General features: G+C 48.5%; 1 protein-coding gene across 1 annotated transcript in view; it reads left to right on the top strand.

Moving 5' to 3' along the window:
* The window catches only part of LOC139388779 (breakpoint cluster region protein-like), a 116,851-nt gene that overhangs the window by 77,798 nt on the left and 21,523 nt on the right, over nt 1-17,530 (top strand). Inside the window, exons 2-5 of the mRNA XM_071135693.1 lie at nt 5,381-5,565; nt 13,126-13,230; nt 13,367-13,552; nt 16,998-17,105. Of these exons, the coding sequence (XP_070991794.1) occupies nt 5,381-5,565; nt 13,126-13,230; nt 13,367-13,552; nt 16,998-17,105 (584 nt within the window). The remainder of the gene's footprint in view (nt 1-5,380; nt 5,566-13,125; nt 13,231-13,366; nt 13,553-16,997; nt 17,106-17,530) is intronic.

Here is a 17,530-nt window from a genome sequence, read left to right as displayed (position 1 = left end):
AGGAAACAGTCATAGACACTAAGACACTATGGATGGAAATAGCCAAATAGATGGATTAAGAGAAGGGCCTTGAGCACTGTAGCATTACATTAGGCCCGGCCTGGGTGAGGTGGGGTGTATTGTGCTGGGTGAGGTGGGGTGGGGTGTACTGGGTGAGGTGGGGTGTACTGTGCTGGGTGAGGGGGGGTGTCCTATGCTGGGTGAGGTGTGGTGTACTATGCTGGGTGAGGTGAGATGTGCTGTGCTCCATGTCTTCTATTCTCCTCTCCACGTCTTCTCCTCCTCTTCTCTCCACGTCTTCTCCTCCTCTTCTCTCCACGTCTTCGCCTCCTCTTCTCTCCACGTCTTCTCCTTCTCTTCTCTCCACGTCTTCTCCTCCTCTTCTCTCCACGTCTTCTCCTTCTCTTCTCTCCACGTCTTCTCCTCCTCTTCTCTCCACGTCTTCTCCTTCTCTTCTCTCCACGTCTTCTCCTTCTCTTCTCTCCACGTCTTCTCCTCCTCTTCTCTCCACGTCTTCTCCTCCTCTTCTCTCCACGTCTTCTCCTCCTCTTCTCTCCACGTCTTCTCCTCCTCTTCTCTCCACGTCTTCTCCTCCTCTTCTCTCCACGTCTTCTCCTCCTCTTCTCTCCATGCCTTTTCTCCACGTCTTCTCCTCCTCTTCTCTCCACGTCTTCTCCTCCTCTTCTCTCCACGTCTTCTCCTCCTCTTCTCTCCACGTCTTCTCCTCCTCTTCTCCTCCTCCTCTTTTCTCCATGTCTTCTCCTCCTCTTCTCTCCACGTCTTCTCCTCCTCTTCTCTTCATGTCTTCTCCTCCTCTTCTCATCTTCTCTCGCTCCATAAATGCGTTGTGGGCAGGAGCAGATTTACGACCCTCTCTCCCTCCCTCTCCCCCTCCCTCTCTCTCTCCCTCTCCCCCCTCCCTCTCTCTCTCCCTCTCTCCCCCCTCCCTCTCTCTCTCCCTCTCTCCCCCTCCCTTCCCCTCTCTCCCTCCCTCCCTTAGGAAAAGTGCTTTCTGCCTGATGCATGTCTGGGTCTGCCTCAGACCACTCCTCTCTGTCTCTCTCTCTCTCTTTCTCTCTCTCTCTCTCTCTCTCTCTCTCTCTCTGTGTCTGTCTCTGTCTCTGCCCTACTCCATACATTTTCCCAGTCTTTCTCTTTCCCGCCTTCGTTCTCTCTCTCTCTCTCTCTCTCTCTCTACACCACAGGGTGACTGAGTTTAGTCACTGAACGTTTCATCTGTGTGTTTAGGTCAAGCTTTCCTTCAGTATCCAGGCACTAGTATCTCTTTTAAATCACACATACAGTCGTGGCCAAAAGTTTTGAGAATGACACAAATATTAATTTTCACAACGTTTGCTGCTTCAGTGTCTTGAGATATTTTTGTCAGATGTTACTATGGAATACTGAAGTATAATTACAGGCATTTCATAAGTGTCAAAGGCTTTTATTGACAATTACATGAAGTTGATGCAAAGAGTCAATATTTGATGTGTTGACCCTTCTTTTTCAAGACCTCTGCAATCTGCCCTGGCATGTTGTCAATTAACTTCTGGGCCACATCCTGACTGATGGCAGCCCATTCTTGCATAATCGATGCTTGGAGTTTGTCAGAATTTGTGGGTTGTTTGTTTGTCCACCCGCCTCTTGAGGATTGACCACAAGTTCTCAATGGGATTAAGGTCTGGGGAGTTTCCTGGCCATCGACACAAAATATCAATGTTTTGTTCCTGGAGCCACTTAGTTATCACTTTTGCCTTATGGCAAGGTGCTCCATCATGCTGGAAAAGGCATTGTTCGTCACCAAACTGTTCCTGGATGGTTGGGAGAAGTTGCTCTCGGTTGATGTGTTGGTACCATTCTTTATTCATGGCTGGGTTCTTGGGCAAAATTGTGAGTGAGCCCACTCCCTTGACTGAGAAACAACCCCACACATGAATGGTCTCAGGATGCTTTACTGTTGGCATGACACAGGACTGGTGGTAGCGCTCACCTTGTCTTCTCCAGACAAGCTTTTTTTCCAGATGCCCCAAACAATCAGAAAGGGGATTCATCAGAGAAAATGACTTTACCCCAGTCCTCAGCAGTCCAATCCCTGTACCTTTTGCAGAATGTCAGTCTGTCCCTGATGTTTTTCCTGGAGAGAAGTGGCTTCTTTGCTGCCCTTCTTGACACCAGGCCATCCACCAAAAGTCTTCGCCTCACTGTGCGTGTAGATGCACTCACACCTGCCTGCTGCCATTCCTGAGCAAGCTCTATACTGGTGGTGCCCCAATCCCACAGCTGAATAAACTTTAGTAGACGGTCCTGGTGCTTGCTGGACTTTCTTGGGCGCCTCACAACAATTGAACCGCTCTCCTTGAAGTTCTTGATGATCCGATAAATTATTTATTTAGGTGCAATCTTACTGGCAGCAATATCCTTGCCTGTAAAGCCCTTTTTGTGCAAAGCAATGATGACGGCACCTGTTTCCTTGCAGGTAACCATGGTTGATAGAGGAAGAACAATGATTCCAAGCACCACCCTCCTTTTTGAAGCTTCCAGTCTGTTATTCGAACTCAATCAGCATGACAGAGTGATCTCTAGCCTTGTCCTCGTCAACACTCACACCTGTGTTAACGAGAGAATCACTGACATGATGTCAGCTGGTCCTTATGTGGCAGGGCTGAAATGCAGCAGAAATGTTTTTGGGGGGATTCAGTTCATTTGCATGGCAAAGAGGGACTTTGCAATTAATTGCAATTCATCTGATCACTCTTCATAACATTCTGGAGTATATGCAAATTGCCATCATACAAACTGAGGCAGCAGACTTTGTGAAAATGTATATTTGTGTCATTCTCAAAACTTTTCGCCACGACTGGGATATTTTTTAGACCAGTGGAAAGAGTGCCTCCTACTGGCCCTCCAACACCACTTCCAGCAGCATCTAGTCTCCCATCCAAGGACTGACCAGGACCAACCCTGCTTAGCTTCAGAAGCAAGTCAGCAGCAGCAAGCCAGCAGTGGTATGCAGGGTGGTATGTGTGTGTATTCACCTACACGGTTGGGACGTATGTGTGTGTATATGCATGAGAATAATGTGTGTACACCAGAAATAGAACAGTCTGTCTGTGGAGAGGCCTCTTCACTTTGTTTTCAACTAGAAGCCAATGGCCTTCCCAGATGTCAGGGCAGCAGTCTGCCTCGCCTTCAGCTGGAGGAGGAGAGGAGAGGTAGAAGGAGAGGAGGAAAAGAGGGGGAACAGTGTAGGAAACGACAGGGCTACAGAGCAGAGGAGGGCTGGGAGACTCCGCCATGTCACGGTCCAGGGGCAGAGGTCTCCTTCACACTGCTAGCGGACTGGCGGCAGACACACATACACACACTAACCTACGCGCACACACACACTCACACCCAGGCACAGAAAAGTACACCGTTCATAACAGCACCGAAGTAAGTGTCCTTTATACAGTTACCTAGAGCTGGCATCAGTAGACCAGTGTTTCTGGAAGTCAAGTCACATGATACTTCTGTAGACCTCGCCCTCTGGTGTTTTGGAAAAGACCCATGCGTTGCCATGGCATCTGAACACCTGCTTTCCCCTGTGTGATTGTACTTTTCCACCTGCTTGGGGAAAAAGGCCTCTTACACCCCCCCCCCCCCCCCCCCCCCCCCCCCAAAAAAAAAACGTTTCCATGCCAATGTGATTTCACTGTGTTTTTCCCTGTTGGCGATGGCTGGGCTGCCAATGGTTCCAAGAGGAAATCAATGAGTGGACTTTTTGAGAGTTGGAGAGATGGGGGCGAGGGTTTGTGTGTGTGTGTGTGCGTGCTGGATTCCTCCCATGTGGGGACTGCTCGGGTTAGGCAGGAAGCGGGAGCTGGGGTGTGACCAGAATGAGTATGACTGCAGCTGTGGAGCCTGCCAGCGGACAAATGGAGGACCTGTGTAAAGAGGGGGGGGTAGAGACTCACTGGGCTCGAGGGGCTCTTATACTGTAGACTCTGTCTGGGCCTGGAGGGGACTGTCTATGGATGGGTCTGAGTTACGGTATGTTCCCAGGGGCTAGGAGCTAAAGCACAGTGATCTTACCCCTGACCCATGACTGCCTTATGATATCTAATCCCTCCCTACTGCTCTGAGGCCAGGCGCATACAATTAGTCTTCAATCATAACACACACAAACAGACCACTAATACAGGCCTGTACAGAATACATGCTTAGGGGATTGACAGGTTGACTTAGTTAATGTGTGTTTGGATGTCTTTGAGTTGTGGGTGGTTGTACTTCAACACTAAGGCACGGTAAACAACTCTGTTACTCTACTTACCGTGGTGTTTTGTCCTGATACGCCCCTCTGCCATAAGATCTTCTCTCGTGCAGCAGATACCTTGTTGTATTCAGAGGTGGTCGTAGTCTTGTGTGGTCAGGTAGGCCATTCTTGGTTGTGATTACAGCCATCACAGACTACTACTCTACTCACACAGTCATCTGTGAGTGTTCCTCTGGCACGTACTTTACTAGTGTCTCTCTTAATGGCCCTTGGCATGGGGTACTGGGCGGACACCGGGCAGGCGGTGTGCCCATCCTCAGACAGACAGTCCCTCTGTGTTCCCCTGGCATGGCCTGGCAGCATGCCGCTGCAGGGCGGCTTGCAGCAGTGGGCACTAGCCAGTAGGCAGACAGAAAGTCACTATGGGCAGTAGGCTCTGGGCACAGTGGGCAGTGGACACCCAGGCAGGCAGGGGAGAGTGGGATATCTCACACTTAGATAGAGGTTAGATTACTCTGCTGTACTCATGGAAGGAGAGAGAGGAGACTGGCTGCATGGAAGGAGAGAGAAAGAGAGTGAGAGACACAGAGAGAGACACAGAGAGAGACACAGAGAGACACACAGAGAGACACACAGAGAGAGACACAGAGAGAGACACAGAGAGAGACAGAGAGCGAGAGAGACACAGAGAGGGACACAGAGAGAGACACAGAGAGAGAGAGACACAGAGAGAGAGAGACACAGAGAGAGAGTCACAGAGAGTGAGACAGACAGAGAGCGAGAGAGACAGAGAGTGAGACAGACAGAGAGCGAGAGAGACAGAGAGAGGTTTCAGAGGCCAATCAGCACACATGAACCATGGTCAGCTGTCGTGGGGGGTATGTATGTGTGTGGGGGGTTGACCAAAAGGTCTCTGACATTCTGACTCAGATGCCTTCCACTCAGCATTACACACACACACACTTCCCAGAACTCTGCACTGTACTCAGCCTCCTGGCCTTGAAGGACTTTGGCCTACAAACGGAACTGTCCTAGACATACTAGGATAAAGAAACTTATATACTGTGACTCAACAACATGATCACGACTAGAAATTATTTGACTGACGTTTGTTCCCTCCACTTACAGACGGTCCATTCACGGGGACCCCTCCCACTTATGGTTATGATGCAGACCGTGCGGAGGAGCAGAGGCGCCACCATGACATCCTGCCCTACATCGACGACTCGCCCTCCTCCTCGCCACACCTCAGCTCTAAGAGCCGCAGCAGCCGAGACACCCTCTCCTCTGGATCCCTTGAGTCCTCCAAGTCGGTGAGTGTGCCCCTTCCCACTTCAATTAAGTCTACCACAAAGGTCATATCCCACTCATTCCAGGAAGCTCCTCATATCGAACAGGGAATTCCTTCCCAGTCTATAGAGTACCACAGTATGAGTCACAATGCCCATAAGACCTAGTGGTCAAACAGGGAAATGGTTCCAATTGTTTTTTACACCATTTCCCCATAGGGGATTTTAGAAACATTTAAAATAAGGGCTGTGTTTCAGTGAAGGCTCACCCTGGCATGACGTTTTGATAAACGTGTAAATCTCTCTAGGACAGGCTGACTTTTATCAATATATTCGCCTGTATTTAACCCCACAAGATGAAATGCTAATTAGCTGCTAATGTGGCTATCATAAATAGCTACAAATGCCATGATGGTCTGAACGAGACTGCCGAATCTCTGGATTAACTATCTAATGTTGGCTAAATGTAGTAATGAATAAATTGGCTACATTTCTTTAAACGGACAATTCTGTGAACTGTCTTGTACAAGTTTTAAGTTGACACAAGAGGTGACGTGCAGGTGCTCGCAGGGATTTGTGGTTTTGCATGATGTCCACGTTGACTTTAATTAGCATGTTCAAACCTGAGGCAGAGCCGAATATATTGCTAAAAGTCACCTTGTCCGAGAGAGATTTACATGGTTGTCACAACAGGCGAAGCAGAAACGCAGCCCTTGTTTTAAGTGTTTCTAAAATCCCCTATGGGGAAAATGAATGCTGTAAAAAAACGATTGGAACCATTTCCCTGTTTGACCGCTAGGTTTTATGGGTATTATGTCACCTCCACTGTGGGTGTCTATTCTATCACCCTCTGGCCCTCCCTCACGGCCTCAACCATGAAGAGACATAGACACTTATCTCTGAGGCACGTCATCTAACTACCTGTAAGCTTATTATCGTCATCAATTAGCTGTATTACCTAAGTTATATTGCGGTTTTTGTGACGTGATTGAACCTGTGATAGATGTGTGTGTACACCTCACTGTTAGCCTGGTGCAGTGTGAGTATGTGTCGTGCTAAACACACTGTGCTGCAGTCGCTCTCTCGCCTGGAGGAAGTAGCCACATCAATGGTCATAAAGGAAGGCCTATGACCCGCCCCTGTCTCGCCTCAGTGGCAGAGAGAGCGCTTGTCAAATTGATTGATGGTTGAATCTTCTAATAAATTATGAGTCCCTGGGGTGCACCCAACCTCTGACCGTTTGGGTTTGTCTCACTCATTGGTTTTAATAAGCACACACACACTCTTTCTCTCTCTCTCTCTCCCTCTCGGTGTCTCACTGTCCACAAAGAGTGATGGATTTGTTATACAATAGCAGGGATTGAGTGAACATTGATGCGGGGACTCTGTGCAGGTATTTGATGGGGTTGAGGTCAGGGCTCTGTGCAGGTCAGTCAAGTTCTTCCACATCAATCTCAACAAACCATTTCTTTATGGACCTCCCTTTGTGCACAGGGGCATTGTCATGCTGAAACAGGATAGTGCCTTCCCAAACAGTTGCCACAAAGTTGAAAGCACAGAATTGTCTAGAATGTCATTGTATGCTGTAGCGTTAAGATTACCCTCCACTGGAACTAAGGGGCCTACAGTAGCCCGAACCATGAAAAACAGCCCCAGACCATTATTCCTCCTCCACCAAACTTTAGAGTTGGTACGATGCATTTGGGCAGGTAGTGTTCTCCTGGCATCCATCAAACCCAGATTTGTCCATCGGACTGCCAGATGGTGAAGCGTGAATCATCACGTGTCCACTGCTCCAGAGTCCACTGGCAGCGGCGAGCTTTACGCCACTCCAGCCGACGCTTGGCATTGCGCATGGTGATCTTAGGCTTGAAACCTATGACGGTGATTGCATGGCTGTGTGCTCGATTTTATTCATCTGTCAGCAACGGTGTAGCTGAATTTGCCGAATACACTAATTTGAAGGGGTGTCCACATACTTTTATATATACAGTTTGTTACATTACAGCCTTACAGAATTTGATCAAATAAAAAATGTTCCTCATTAGTCTACACACAATACCCCATAATGACAAGGCGAAAACAGTTGTCATTTTGTTTGCAAATGTATTACAAATACGTAAGACCCTTTTGAGACTTGAAAATTGAGCTCAGAATCCAAGATTGAACTCTTTGGCCTGAATGCCAAGCGTCACGTCTGGAGGAAACCAGGCACCATCCCTACGGTGAAGCATGGTGGTGGCAGCATCATGGGACCTTTTTCTGCTACACCCGTTGCTGACAGGTGTATAAAATCAGTGGCAGGGACGTGGAGACTAGTCAGGATCGAGGGAACGATGAACAGAGCAAAGTACAGAGAGATCCTTGATGAAAACCTGCTCCAGAGCGCCCAGGACCTCAGACTGGGGTGAAGGTTCACCTTCCAACAGGACAACGTCACTAAGCACACAGCCAAGACAATGCAGGCGTGGCTTCGGGACAAGGCTCTGAATGTCCCTGAGTGGCCCAGCCAGAGCCCGGAATTGAACCCGATCGAACATCACTGGAGAGACCTGAAAATAGCTGTGCAGCGACGCTCCCCATCCAACATTACAAAGTTTGAGAGGATCTGCAGAGAAGAATGGGAGAAACTCCCCAAATACAGTTGTGCCAAGCTTGTAGCGTCCTATCCAAGAAGACTCGAGGCTGTAATCGCTGTCAAAGGTGCTTCAACAAAGTACTGAGTAAAGGGTCTGAATTTTTATGTGAATATTATATTTACGTTTTTTATTTTGTAATAAATTTGCTAACATTTCTACAAACCTGTTTTTACTTTGTCAGTATGTGGTATTGTGTGTAGATTGATGAGGGAACAAATAAACTTAATCAATTTTAGAATAAGGCTGTAACGTTACAAAATGTGGAAAAATTCAAGGGGTCTGAATACTTTCCGAATGCACTGTACAGTGCATCTCCCCCAGAGTCTTCCACTACCATCAGGCCATTCCTGAGTGATCACATCACCCCTGAGGCAACGACCTGGAAAAAGGTCACTCTCATGTCTGTGGGCCCAGCCAACTCTTCTGAAGCGTTAAGATTCTCCTCAAGGCTGTTAAATGTCTTTAACGAGTCCCCACTGCCTGGCAATGTTTGTTGCCTGACTAAAACGAAAGTCATCGTGGGATGCAATGTGGCAGATGTCAACACCGAGACGTAGAATAACTAGATAGACTAACCGCCAGGCGCCCCTGTAGCATATCTCTCTGTCAATGCCTAGTTAGTCGGTCTCTCTTGAAATGGAAAGTATTACAGTACAATAACTCACTCCTGTACAGAACAAGATTATTCAGAGATGTTTATACACCCGAGTGTTTCGTTAATAAATACTTCAGAGATGAGGGACGATGGTGTTTTTCCAGAGAAAATATGAGAAATGAAAGTGAACAGGGCTATTATAAAATGAGATGCCCACACCGCCTCCTACCTGGCTTTGAACCTTATGGAAACTGACGTCTTGCTGCCATGGGAGACAGAGAGAAGAGAATACATGTTATTTCAATGTTTCTATGTTTCTCTCAATGTCCTCAGTTATTAGGCTCATATGATAATAACTGTTAGTATATATTATGGTGTATTTCCAGTGAGCAATTAGCTTGAGACCTACTTTAACAAATCGGTAGCGATGATGAATCCATGCTATTAGCACCACTGCTAGTTGTGTAGGATGTATTTAGTGAATGAGAAATGTACACAAGTCAAGGTACACAAAGTTACTGTAGACTGACTTTGGTTGGGTGCTTTCCTTTTGATTGTCCTACTATTTACACACATACACACACACACACCGGACACACTCAACTCTTTTAGTTGTGTGTACAGTATGTACCTACTTTAAGGGAGTGGCTGCTGTTGTTAGCATAATCAGCTGAGCTTTAGGCCCAGCCCTAGCCCCCCCCCCCCCCCCCTCTGTCTTGGCTGTCTGCACACTGAGAGGGGCTCATTAGTTGTTGCCGTGACAATGAATGAAATATGTTATTATGGAGATGTGATGGGCCCTCCCGAGGTGAGGAGGAGTGTCTGGGCCTGAGCAGTGAATGAATGAATGAAATATGTTATTATGGAGATGTGATGGGCCCTCCCGAGGTGAGGAGGAGTGTCTGGGCCTGAGCAGTGAATGAATGAATGAAATATGTTATTATGGAGATGTGATGGGCCCTCCCGAGGTGAGGAGGAGTGTCTGGGCCTGAGCAGTGAATAAACTATGTTATTATGGAGATGTGATGGGCCCTCCCGAGGTGAGGAGGAGTGTCTGGGCCTGAGCAGTGAATGAATGAATGAAATATGTTATTATGGAGATGTGATGGGCCCTCCCGAGGTGAGGAGGAGTGTCTGGGCCTGAGCAGTGAATAAACTATGTTATTATGGAGATGTGATGGGCCCTCCCGAGGTGAGCAGGAGTGTCTGGGCCTGAGCAGTGAATGAATGAATAAACTATGTTATTATGGAGATGTGATGGGCCCTCCCGAGGTGAGGAGGAGTGTCTGGGCCTGAGCAGTGAATGAATGAATGAAATATGTTATTATGGAGATGTGATGGGCCCTCCCGAGGTGAGGAGGAGTGTCTGGGCCTGAGCAGTGAATGAATGAATGAAATATGTTATTATGGAGATGTGATGGGCCCTCCCGAGGTGAGGAGGAGTGTCTGGGCCTGAGCAGTGAATGAATGAATGAAATATGTTATTATGGAGATGTGATGGGCCCTCCCGAGGTGAGGAGGAGTGTCTGGGCCTGAGCAGTGAATGAATGAATATACACGCATTGTTTTCCCTCCTCACTCCAACACAATGGAACCGTGGGCTGGCTGGGCTGGCTGGGCCCGTTATAACTCGACAAGGTTTCACAAAATGTTCTCTTCACTCATTTTTATTTAAAGAGATTCTCTGGTACTTTCAATCCAGTGGTTCTAGAAGTGATCCCTGAAAATGACGTACTACATCACATATGTGCAGATACACTATATATACAAAGGTATGTGGACACCCCTCAAATGAGTGGATTCGGCTATTTCAGCCAAACCTGTTGTTGACAGGTGGATAAAATCAAGGACAGAGCCATGTAATCTCCATAGACAAACATTGGCAGTGGAATGACCTTACTGAAGAGCTCCGTGACTTTCATCGTGGCACCGTCATAGGATGCCACTTTTCCAATAAGTCAGTTTGTCAAATTTCTGCCCTGCTGGAGCTGCCCCAGTCAACTGTAAGTGCTGTTATTGTGAAGTGGAAACGTCTAGGAGCAACAACGGCTCAGCCGCGTAGTGGTAGTCCACACAAGCTCACAGAACGGGACCGCTGAATGCTGACGCACGTAGAGCGTAAAAATTGTCTGTCAACACTCACTACCGAGTTCCAAACTACCTCTGGAAGCAACATCAGCACAAGAACTGTTCGTCAGGAGATTCATGAAATGGGTTTCCATGGCCGAGCAGCTGCACACAAGCCTAAGATCACCATGTGCAATGCCAAGCGCCGGCTGGAGTGGTGTGAAGCCGCCATTGGACTCTGGAGCAGTAGAAACGAGTTTTCTGGAGTGATGAATCACTCTTCACCATCTTGCAGTCCGACAGATGAATCTGGGTTTGGCGGATGCCAGGAGAACACTACCTGCCCGAATGCATCGTACCAACTGTAAAGTTTGGTGGAGGAGGAATAATGGTCTGGGGCTGTTTTTCATGGTTTGGGCTAGGCCCCTTAGTTCCAGTGAAGGAAATCTTAAATCTTAATCTTACAGCATACAATGACATTCTAGACGATACTGTGCTTCCAACTTTGTGGCAACAGTTTGGTCATACATCTGTTCTCAGTCATGTAGCTAGTCCAAACATCCAAAGCGTGCATACTCTTGTCAAATAAAATACTTTAAATGATCTTCTCTTTTAACACTCTTGTGAAGTATGGAAGCAGAAAAGGCCTGTTGTATAAGAGCCAGAGAAACACAACCAAACACAGCACAGACCCCTGGGTAATGGGATCCACAGCATAGACCCCATCAGTTTGTCTGGACCCCTGTAGTTCCCCAGAGACTCTTACTGACATCTGCTGCTTCCACTACCTGTGCAGTGGCCATGGAAACAGGAGTTTCAGGCTCATTTACCCCCCCCCCATTAACACATACATACACACACACACAAGGTGCTTTCTCGCATTATGTCATTCATTTCAGCATTTATGCATTTTTTGGATTATCTCTCCTATGGCTTCTGTTTCTAAACTGTTGCGCACACACACACACACACACACACATATATACACACACGTTTGTTTTACTATCCTTGTGGGGACCAAACATCTGATTCCCATTCTTAACCTAACCTTAACCCCTATCCCCTAATTCTAACCCTAACCTTAAATCTAACCACCTAAAATAGTCTTTTTCCATGTGGGGACCGGTGAAATGTCTTGTTTTACTATCCTTTTGAGTTCATCTGGTTCCCACAAGGATAGGAAAACCAAACACACACACACACAATCACCCCCCCCCCCCCCCCCACACACACACTCTCAGAATCTCTCTTTTAAAGGAGCCACAGGCTGTGTTCTGTAGTAGCTGGGCACAGATAGCTTTACTTCAGCTTAGTGAATGGGTTGGATAGCCCAGACCCAGGAGAGGTACTACCTGGCCCAGCCGTGGCCTTCTCTACCCTGCTCTACTCTCTCCTAGCTTTGCCTCCTACCATGACTCTCCTCTGTCCCGGAGCCTGGGGGTTAGCTTTGCCTCCTGCCATGACTCTCCTCTGTACTGGAGCCTGGGGGTTAGCTTTGCCTCCTGCCATGACTCTCCTCTGTTCTGGAGCCTTGGGGTTAGCTTTTCCTCCTGCCATGACTCTCCTCTGTACTGGAGCCTGGGGGTTAGCTTTGTCTCCTGCCATGACTCTCCTCTGTCCCGGAGCCTGGGGGTTAGCTTTGCCTCCTACCATGACTCTCCTCTGTACTGGAGCCTGGGGGTTAGCTTTGCCTCCTGCCATGACTCTCCTCTGTTCTGGAGCCTGGGGGTTAGCTTTGCCTCCTGCCATGACTCTCCTCTGTACTGGAGCCTGGGGGTTAGCTTTGCCTCCTGCCATGACTCTCTTCTGTCCTGGAGCCTGAGGGTTAGCTTTGCCTCCTGCCATGACTCTCCTCTGTCCTGGAGCCTGGGGGTTAGCTTTGCCTCCTGCCATGACTCTCCTCTGTCCTGGAGCCTGGGGGTTAGCTATGCCTCCTGCCATGACTCTCCTCTGTCTGGGCCATTTTTAGATACCAACTTACATCGCACGGGAAACCCTGACTGCCAGAGTTATTTTAGTTTCCTTGGTTAGGCGAGACGGCCCAAAGCTCAAAGCATGTTGAGTGTTTTTACTCTTGGGTTGGCCTGGAAGAATGCTAGAACAAAGACGAAGCTGTGTCTTTTACACCCCAGCTTTTATAAACTATTGCTCCTCTAATCTTCCCACTACGCTGTTGTCATTCAGACTCAAACTAATGGTCATGCCTGGTGTGCATGGTCTCATTCTGTACAGTACTTGTATTGTGCACTTTTGTCATTGTTGTTTCCTGTGTGTTCGCTGCAGACGGAGTTGGACCTGGAGAAAGGCCTGGAGATGAGGAAGTGGGTTCTGTCTGGGATCCTGGCCAGCGAGGAGACCTACCTCAGCCACCTGGAGGCACTGCTACTGGTGAGAGGCTGCAACGAACACACACACACACACACACACACACGACTTGCCGGGAACGCTCTATGTGTTACTTGCACACAAACACACACACACTATACAAACTCTCTCTCTATCTCCCTCCCTCCTATTCTCTCAGCCTATGAAGCCTCTGAAGGCAGCAGCCACCACGTCCCAGCCGGTGCTGACCATCCCCCAGATCGAGACCATCTTCTTCAAAGTGCCTGAGCTCTACGAGGTCCACAAGGAGTTCTACGACGGCCTGCTCCCCCGGGTGCAGCAGTGGAGCCACCACCAGCGTGTGGGGGACCTCTTCCAGAAACAGGTGAGGTCATAAGACAGATCCTTGGGGTGTTCCCCCTGCCCTGTGTCTGTCGGAGCCTGGAGCCTGACTCGGGATGACAGAGGACTTCCTAATGAGTCCCTCCCTGGACCTGGCTACATGGCAACATGACATCGCCCCCCCCCCCCCCCCCGCAGGAGAGCTGGGCCTGTCACGAGTGCTGTGTGTAAGGGGACAGTGGACAGGGAGAAGGAGAGTGTCACCATGCTGTCTTTTCTACTGAGACGAATGCTACACTGAGCGTTGTGTCACTAAGAAGCAGCCTATAAATAATGCCAAACGCCGAGCGATGGGAGACTTAGGTGGAAAAAATCTGCCGATGAGCCCTTGAGCAAGGCACTTGAACCCTAATTGCTCCTGTAAGTTGCTCTGGATAAGAACGTCTGCTAAATGACACAAAAAAAAAACATGTAAAAGGAGTATTTTATTTGTCTTTTTAAACTGTCAGGGCAGCACATGCCGGAATCCTTTTCTGCATTTTATTTATTAATTGTTTTGTTTTTTTCTCCTGCGTCTCTCTTGTCTGTGTCTGCTATGTGATAATCAGTGGGATCAACCTCTGCGTTTTGCGTCTCCCAGCAGACAAGCATCGAGAGAGGAGCAATTTGAATTAATGGATAGTAGGCTCTCTCTTTCTCTCTCTCTCTTTCCCTCCCTCCCTCTCTCTCTCTCTCTCTCTCTCTACCTCTATCCCTCCCTCCCTCTCTCTCTCTCTATCCCACCGTCCCTCTCTCTCTATCCCTCCATCCCTCTTTCTGTCTCTCTCTCCCTCTCTCTCTCTCTGTCTCTCTCTCTGTATCTCTGTCTTTCTCTGTATCTCACTCTCTCTCTCTCTGTCTATCTCTCTCTCTCTGAATATCTGTCTATCTCTGTATCTCTCTCTCTCTCTGTGTCTCTCTCTCTGTGTCTCCCTCTCTCTCTCTCCCTCTCTGTCTCTCTCCCGCCCTCCCTCTCTGTATCTCTCTCTCTCTCTCTGTGTCTCTCTCTCTGTCTCCCTCTCTCTCTCTCTGTCTCTCTCCCGCTCTGTCTCTCTCTCTCTCTCTGTCTCTCTCTCTCTCTCTCTCTCTCTCTCTCTCTCTGTCTCTCTCTCTCTGCCTCTCTCTCTCTCTCTCTCTGTCTCTCTCTCTCTGTCTCTCTCCCTCTGTCTCTCTCCCTCTCTGTCTCTGTCTCTCTCCCTCTCTTTCTCTGTCCTCTCTCTCTCTCTCTCTCTCTCTCTCTCTCTCTCTGTCTCTCTCCCTCTGTCTCTTCCTCTCTCGGTATCTCTATCCGTCTCTCTCTCTGTATCTCTATATCTCTCTCTCTTTCTGTATCTCTCAGTCAATCTCTCAGTTGTAGCATCAGGAGGTCATCATTTCCTCAATTCCTGCTCCTCTCCTCTCTCGACAGACGTCAGTCAATGAGAGTCAGGGGGAGACGACGCCGACGCGGCAGAAACAGTCTCCCTACCTGACAGCCATTTAGGGTGGAGGAGGGGAGCGAGAGGGGGAGGAGAAGAGAGTCTCTCAGATAGAGCTGTCTCTCCCTGTCAGACAGAGGAGTAGTAACGGCACATCACTACCAGAAAGAAGGGACAAAAACTCCTGGAAAGCCTCTAAATGGGGCTAAATAATAGACAGTAGTGTTTTCCCCTCGTTGCACACTCCCTCACTGCTGTTTCTCATGTAGGCCTACTGAGACACCATGAAGACTGCCATTTCTTTGTTTAGGAGAGTCATTTAAGAGTCATTTACACAAAGTGGTCAGTATATACACTGACATGATGTACATGTACTGTACATGCTATGTGTATTGTAAGGTTACATTCTAGATAAGAAAATCATCCCAACCATGCGGTTACGCTCGTCATATTTCAAATCCAATTTGATTGGTCACATACACATATTTATCAGATGTTTTTGCGAGTGTAGTGAAATGCTTGTAAACCTCACCGTGCGTTCATCCAGCAACTGTGTGTCCCGAGCGGCTCCAGTGGCTCCCGTTGTGTTGTCTGCAGCGCTATTACCGCCATTCCGGCTCCTCCCCGCCCATAGTGGGATTGTCACGCTCTGAATTCCTGTCCACTGTGCTGCAGATTGATTCTGGCCCGAGGCAGGACTCAGACACAGTGGGGATAGGATTGCTGTAAATGGCTTTACCCCGTAACATCCAGCACCTCCTGGAAAAAACGTGGGTTTCTTTCGACAGAGTGCCAAAATCGATTGTCTCTTTTGTGACGGCAGTGGACATGAAATGCTGTAGAGGTCATGGGGTCACACCGGGGGGATAATGTGCATGTGAGGGAATTGGGATGAGCTCACACACTCTAACCCATAGAAGTAGAACAGGCTTGGAACCTCTAACCCTGGCAATTTGACTGGTAAACACATTGGTACGCTCGCAATGGCTGCCTGGTATTGTGACGCAATCATTTTCAAGGTAATGTAGAAATGACGCTATCTTATGTGGCTCATGCATTGGAATGTATTTTCTGTGATGTCAGTTGAGTTGATTCAACTTGATGAGTACTCTTCCTGCTTTTACTTCCTGCTTTTACTTCCTGCTTTTACTTCCTGCTTTGCTTCTATGGGTACACTCGCAATTGCCGCCGGTCCACCCATTATACCCATTGACTTGAATGGGGACGCCCGTTCTCTTCATCCTGTGCTCTCCCCTCCTCTTTATCCCCTGCTCTCACGCTTGTATTCTGGAGAATAGATTGGGCTGTTGAGCGCGAGGGAGATAAATAGTGTCACTGGGCGGGCAGGGTTTCAAGGAGTTAGGACGGCTGAATGAGATTTCCAAATGTGCTTTCACAGCAACCGTTTCCACAGACGCTAATTACTCAGCCCAGCGCAGGCCTCCACTCCAGCAGGTTAGCGTTTTTCATGGTGAATATTGTTCTGCAGCTCCGCGGAGTGGTCACTAGCTGGCACTGCCACAAAGTCATAAAGTCCGATTTTTAACCTAACCTAACCTTAACCACACCACTAACCCTAATGCCTAACCTTAAATTAAGACCAAAAGCACATATTTGTTTTCATGAATTTTTATAATATGGCCAATTTTGACTTTTCAGCTGGCCCATCGAGCGGAAATCGCTTAGTTCTGCCTCAAGGACAAGACTCGTTCCAATAAACGTCAAACTGCTCCACTCCACCACCATGGCAAAAGCCGCAGGCTAGGAGTACGCTGCAGAAACCATGGCGCTCGCCGTGGCGAGCATGACACTGCCCCGTCTGTCGAACTGTGTCCCCAAGTCTGTGTTTTTGTTTCTTCACCCCTCAGGGGTTGTAGCTGTCATTTGTCATGTTGTGATTATGCCAACATATCCTTCTTTCCCCCCAAAACAGCAATACAAACAGAAGGCAAATATGGGTTATGGAAAGTGGTGACTGTGTTTCAATGTGACCTGTATTTTGTCCCCTCTTTCTCCCTGTTTGTCGGACAGGCCAGCCAGCTGGGAGTGTACCGGGCCTTTGTGGACAACTACGAGGTTGCCGTGGAGACGGCGGAGAAGTGCTGCCAGGCAAACACGCAGTTCGCTGAAATCTCTGAGGTAATGTGAACTGGCACGGAGGTAGAGGGGGAGGGTTTTGTCCTTTCATCTTGACTCTGGGGGCCAGGGGGTACACCTCTTGTTTTGGACATGGTGATGGGAGATGATGACTTGGGGGTGGCAAGAAAGAAACATCCCTCCACTGAAAGTGCACCGACACGCTCAGCCTCCCGTCTCCATACTCAAAGGGACGGTTTGCACAAAGATGTTCTGCTTCTCTTCAAGCTCTCTCTTCCTGAGAGGAAAGCAGCTCTTTCTCCAGTTCTTAGGAAGCGGCTTTGTGGCCCAGCCCCAGGTCACTCTGCCTCGCTGCGTAGAGAGACCGACTGAGAGGAAGCGTTGTACACTGAAAGTGGGTGAAAGTGGGCCATTAAGCACACAAGGGGAAATCTTTGGGAGAACATTTCACAGCTACCCGGTGTAAA

This window comes from Oncorhynchus clarkii, chromosome 29 (assembly GCF_045791955.1).
Source record: "Oncorhynchus clarkii lewisi isolate Uvic-CL-2024 chromosome 29, UVic_Ocla_1.0, whole genome shotgun sequence".
In the NCBI taxonomy this organism is placed as follows: Eukaryota; Metazoa; Chordata; class Actinopteri; order Salmoniformes; family Salmonidae; genus Oncorhynchus; species Oncorhynchus clarkii.
Note: the sequence above shows the minus strand (reverse complement) of the source record. Positions and strands in the feature narration are given on the sequence as shown.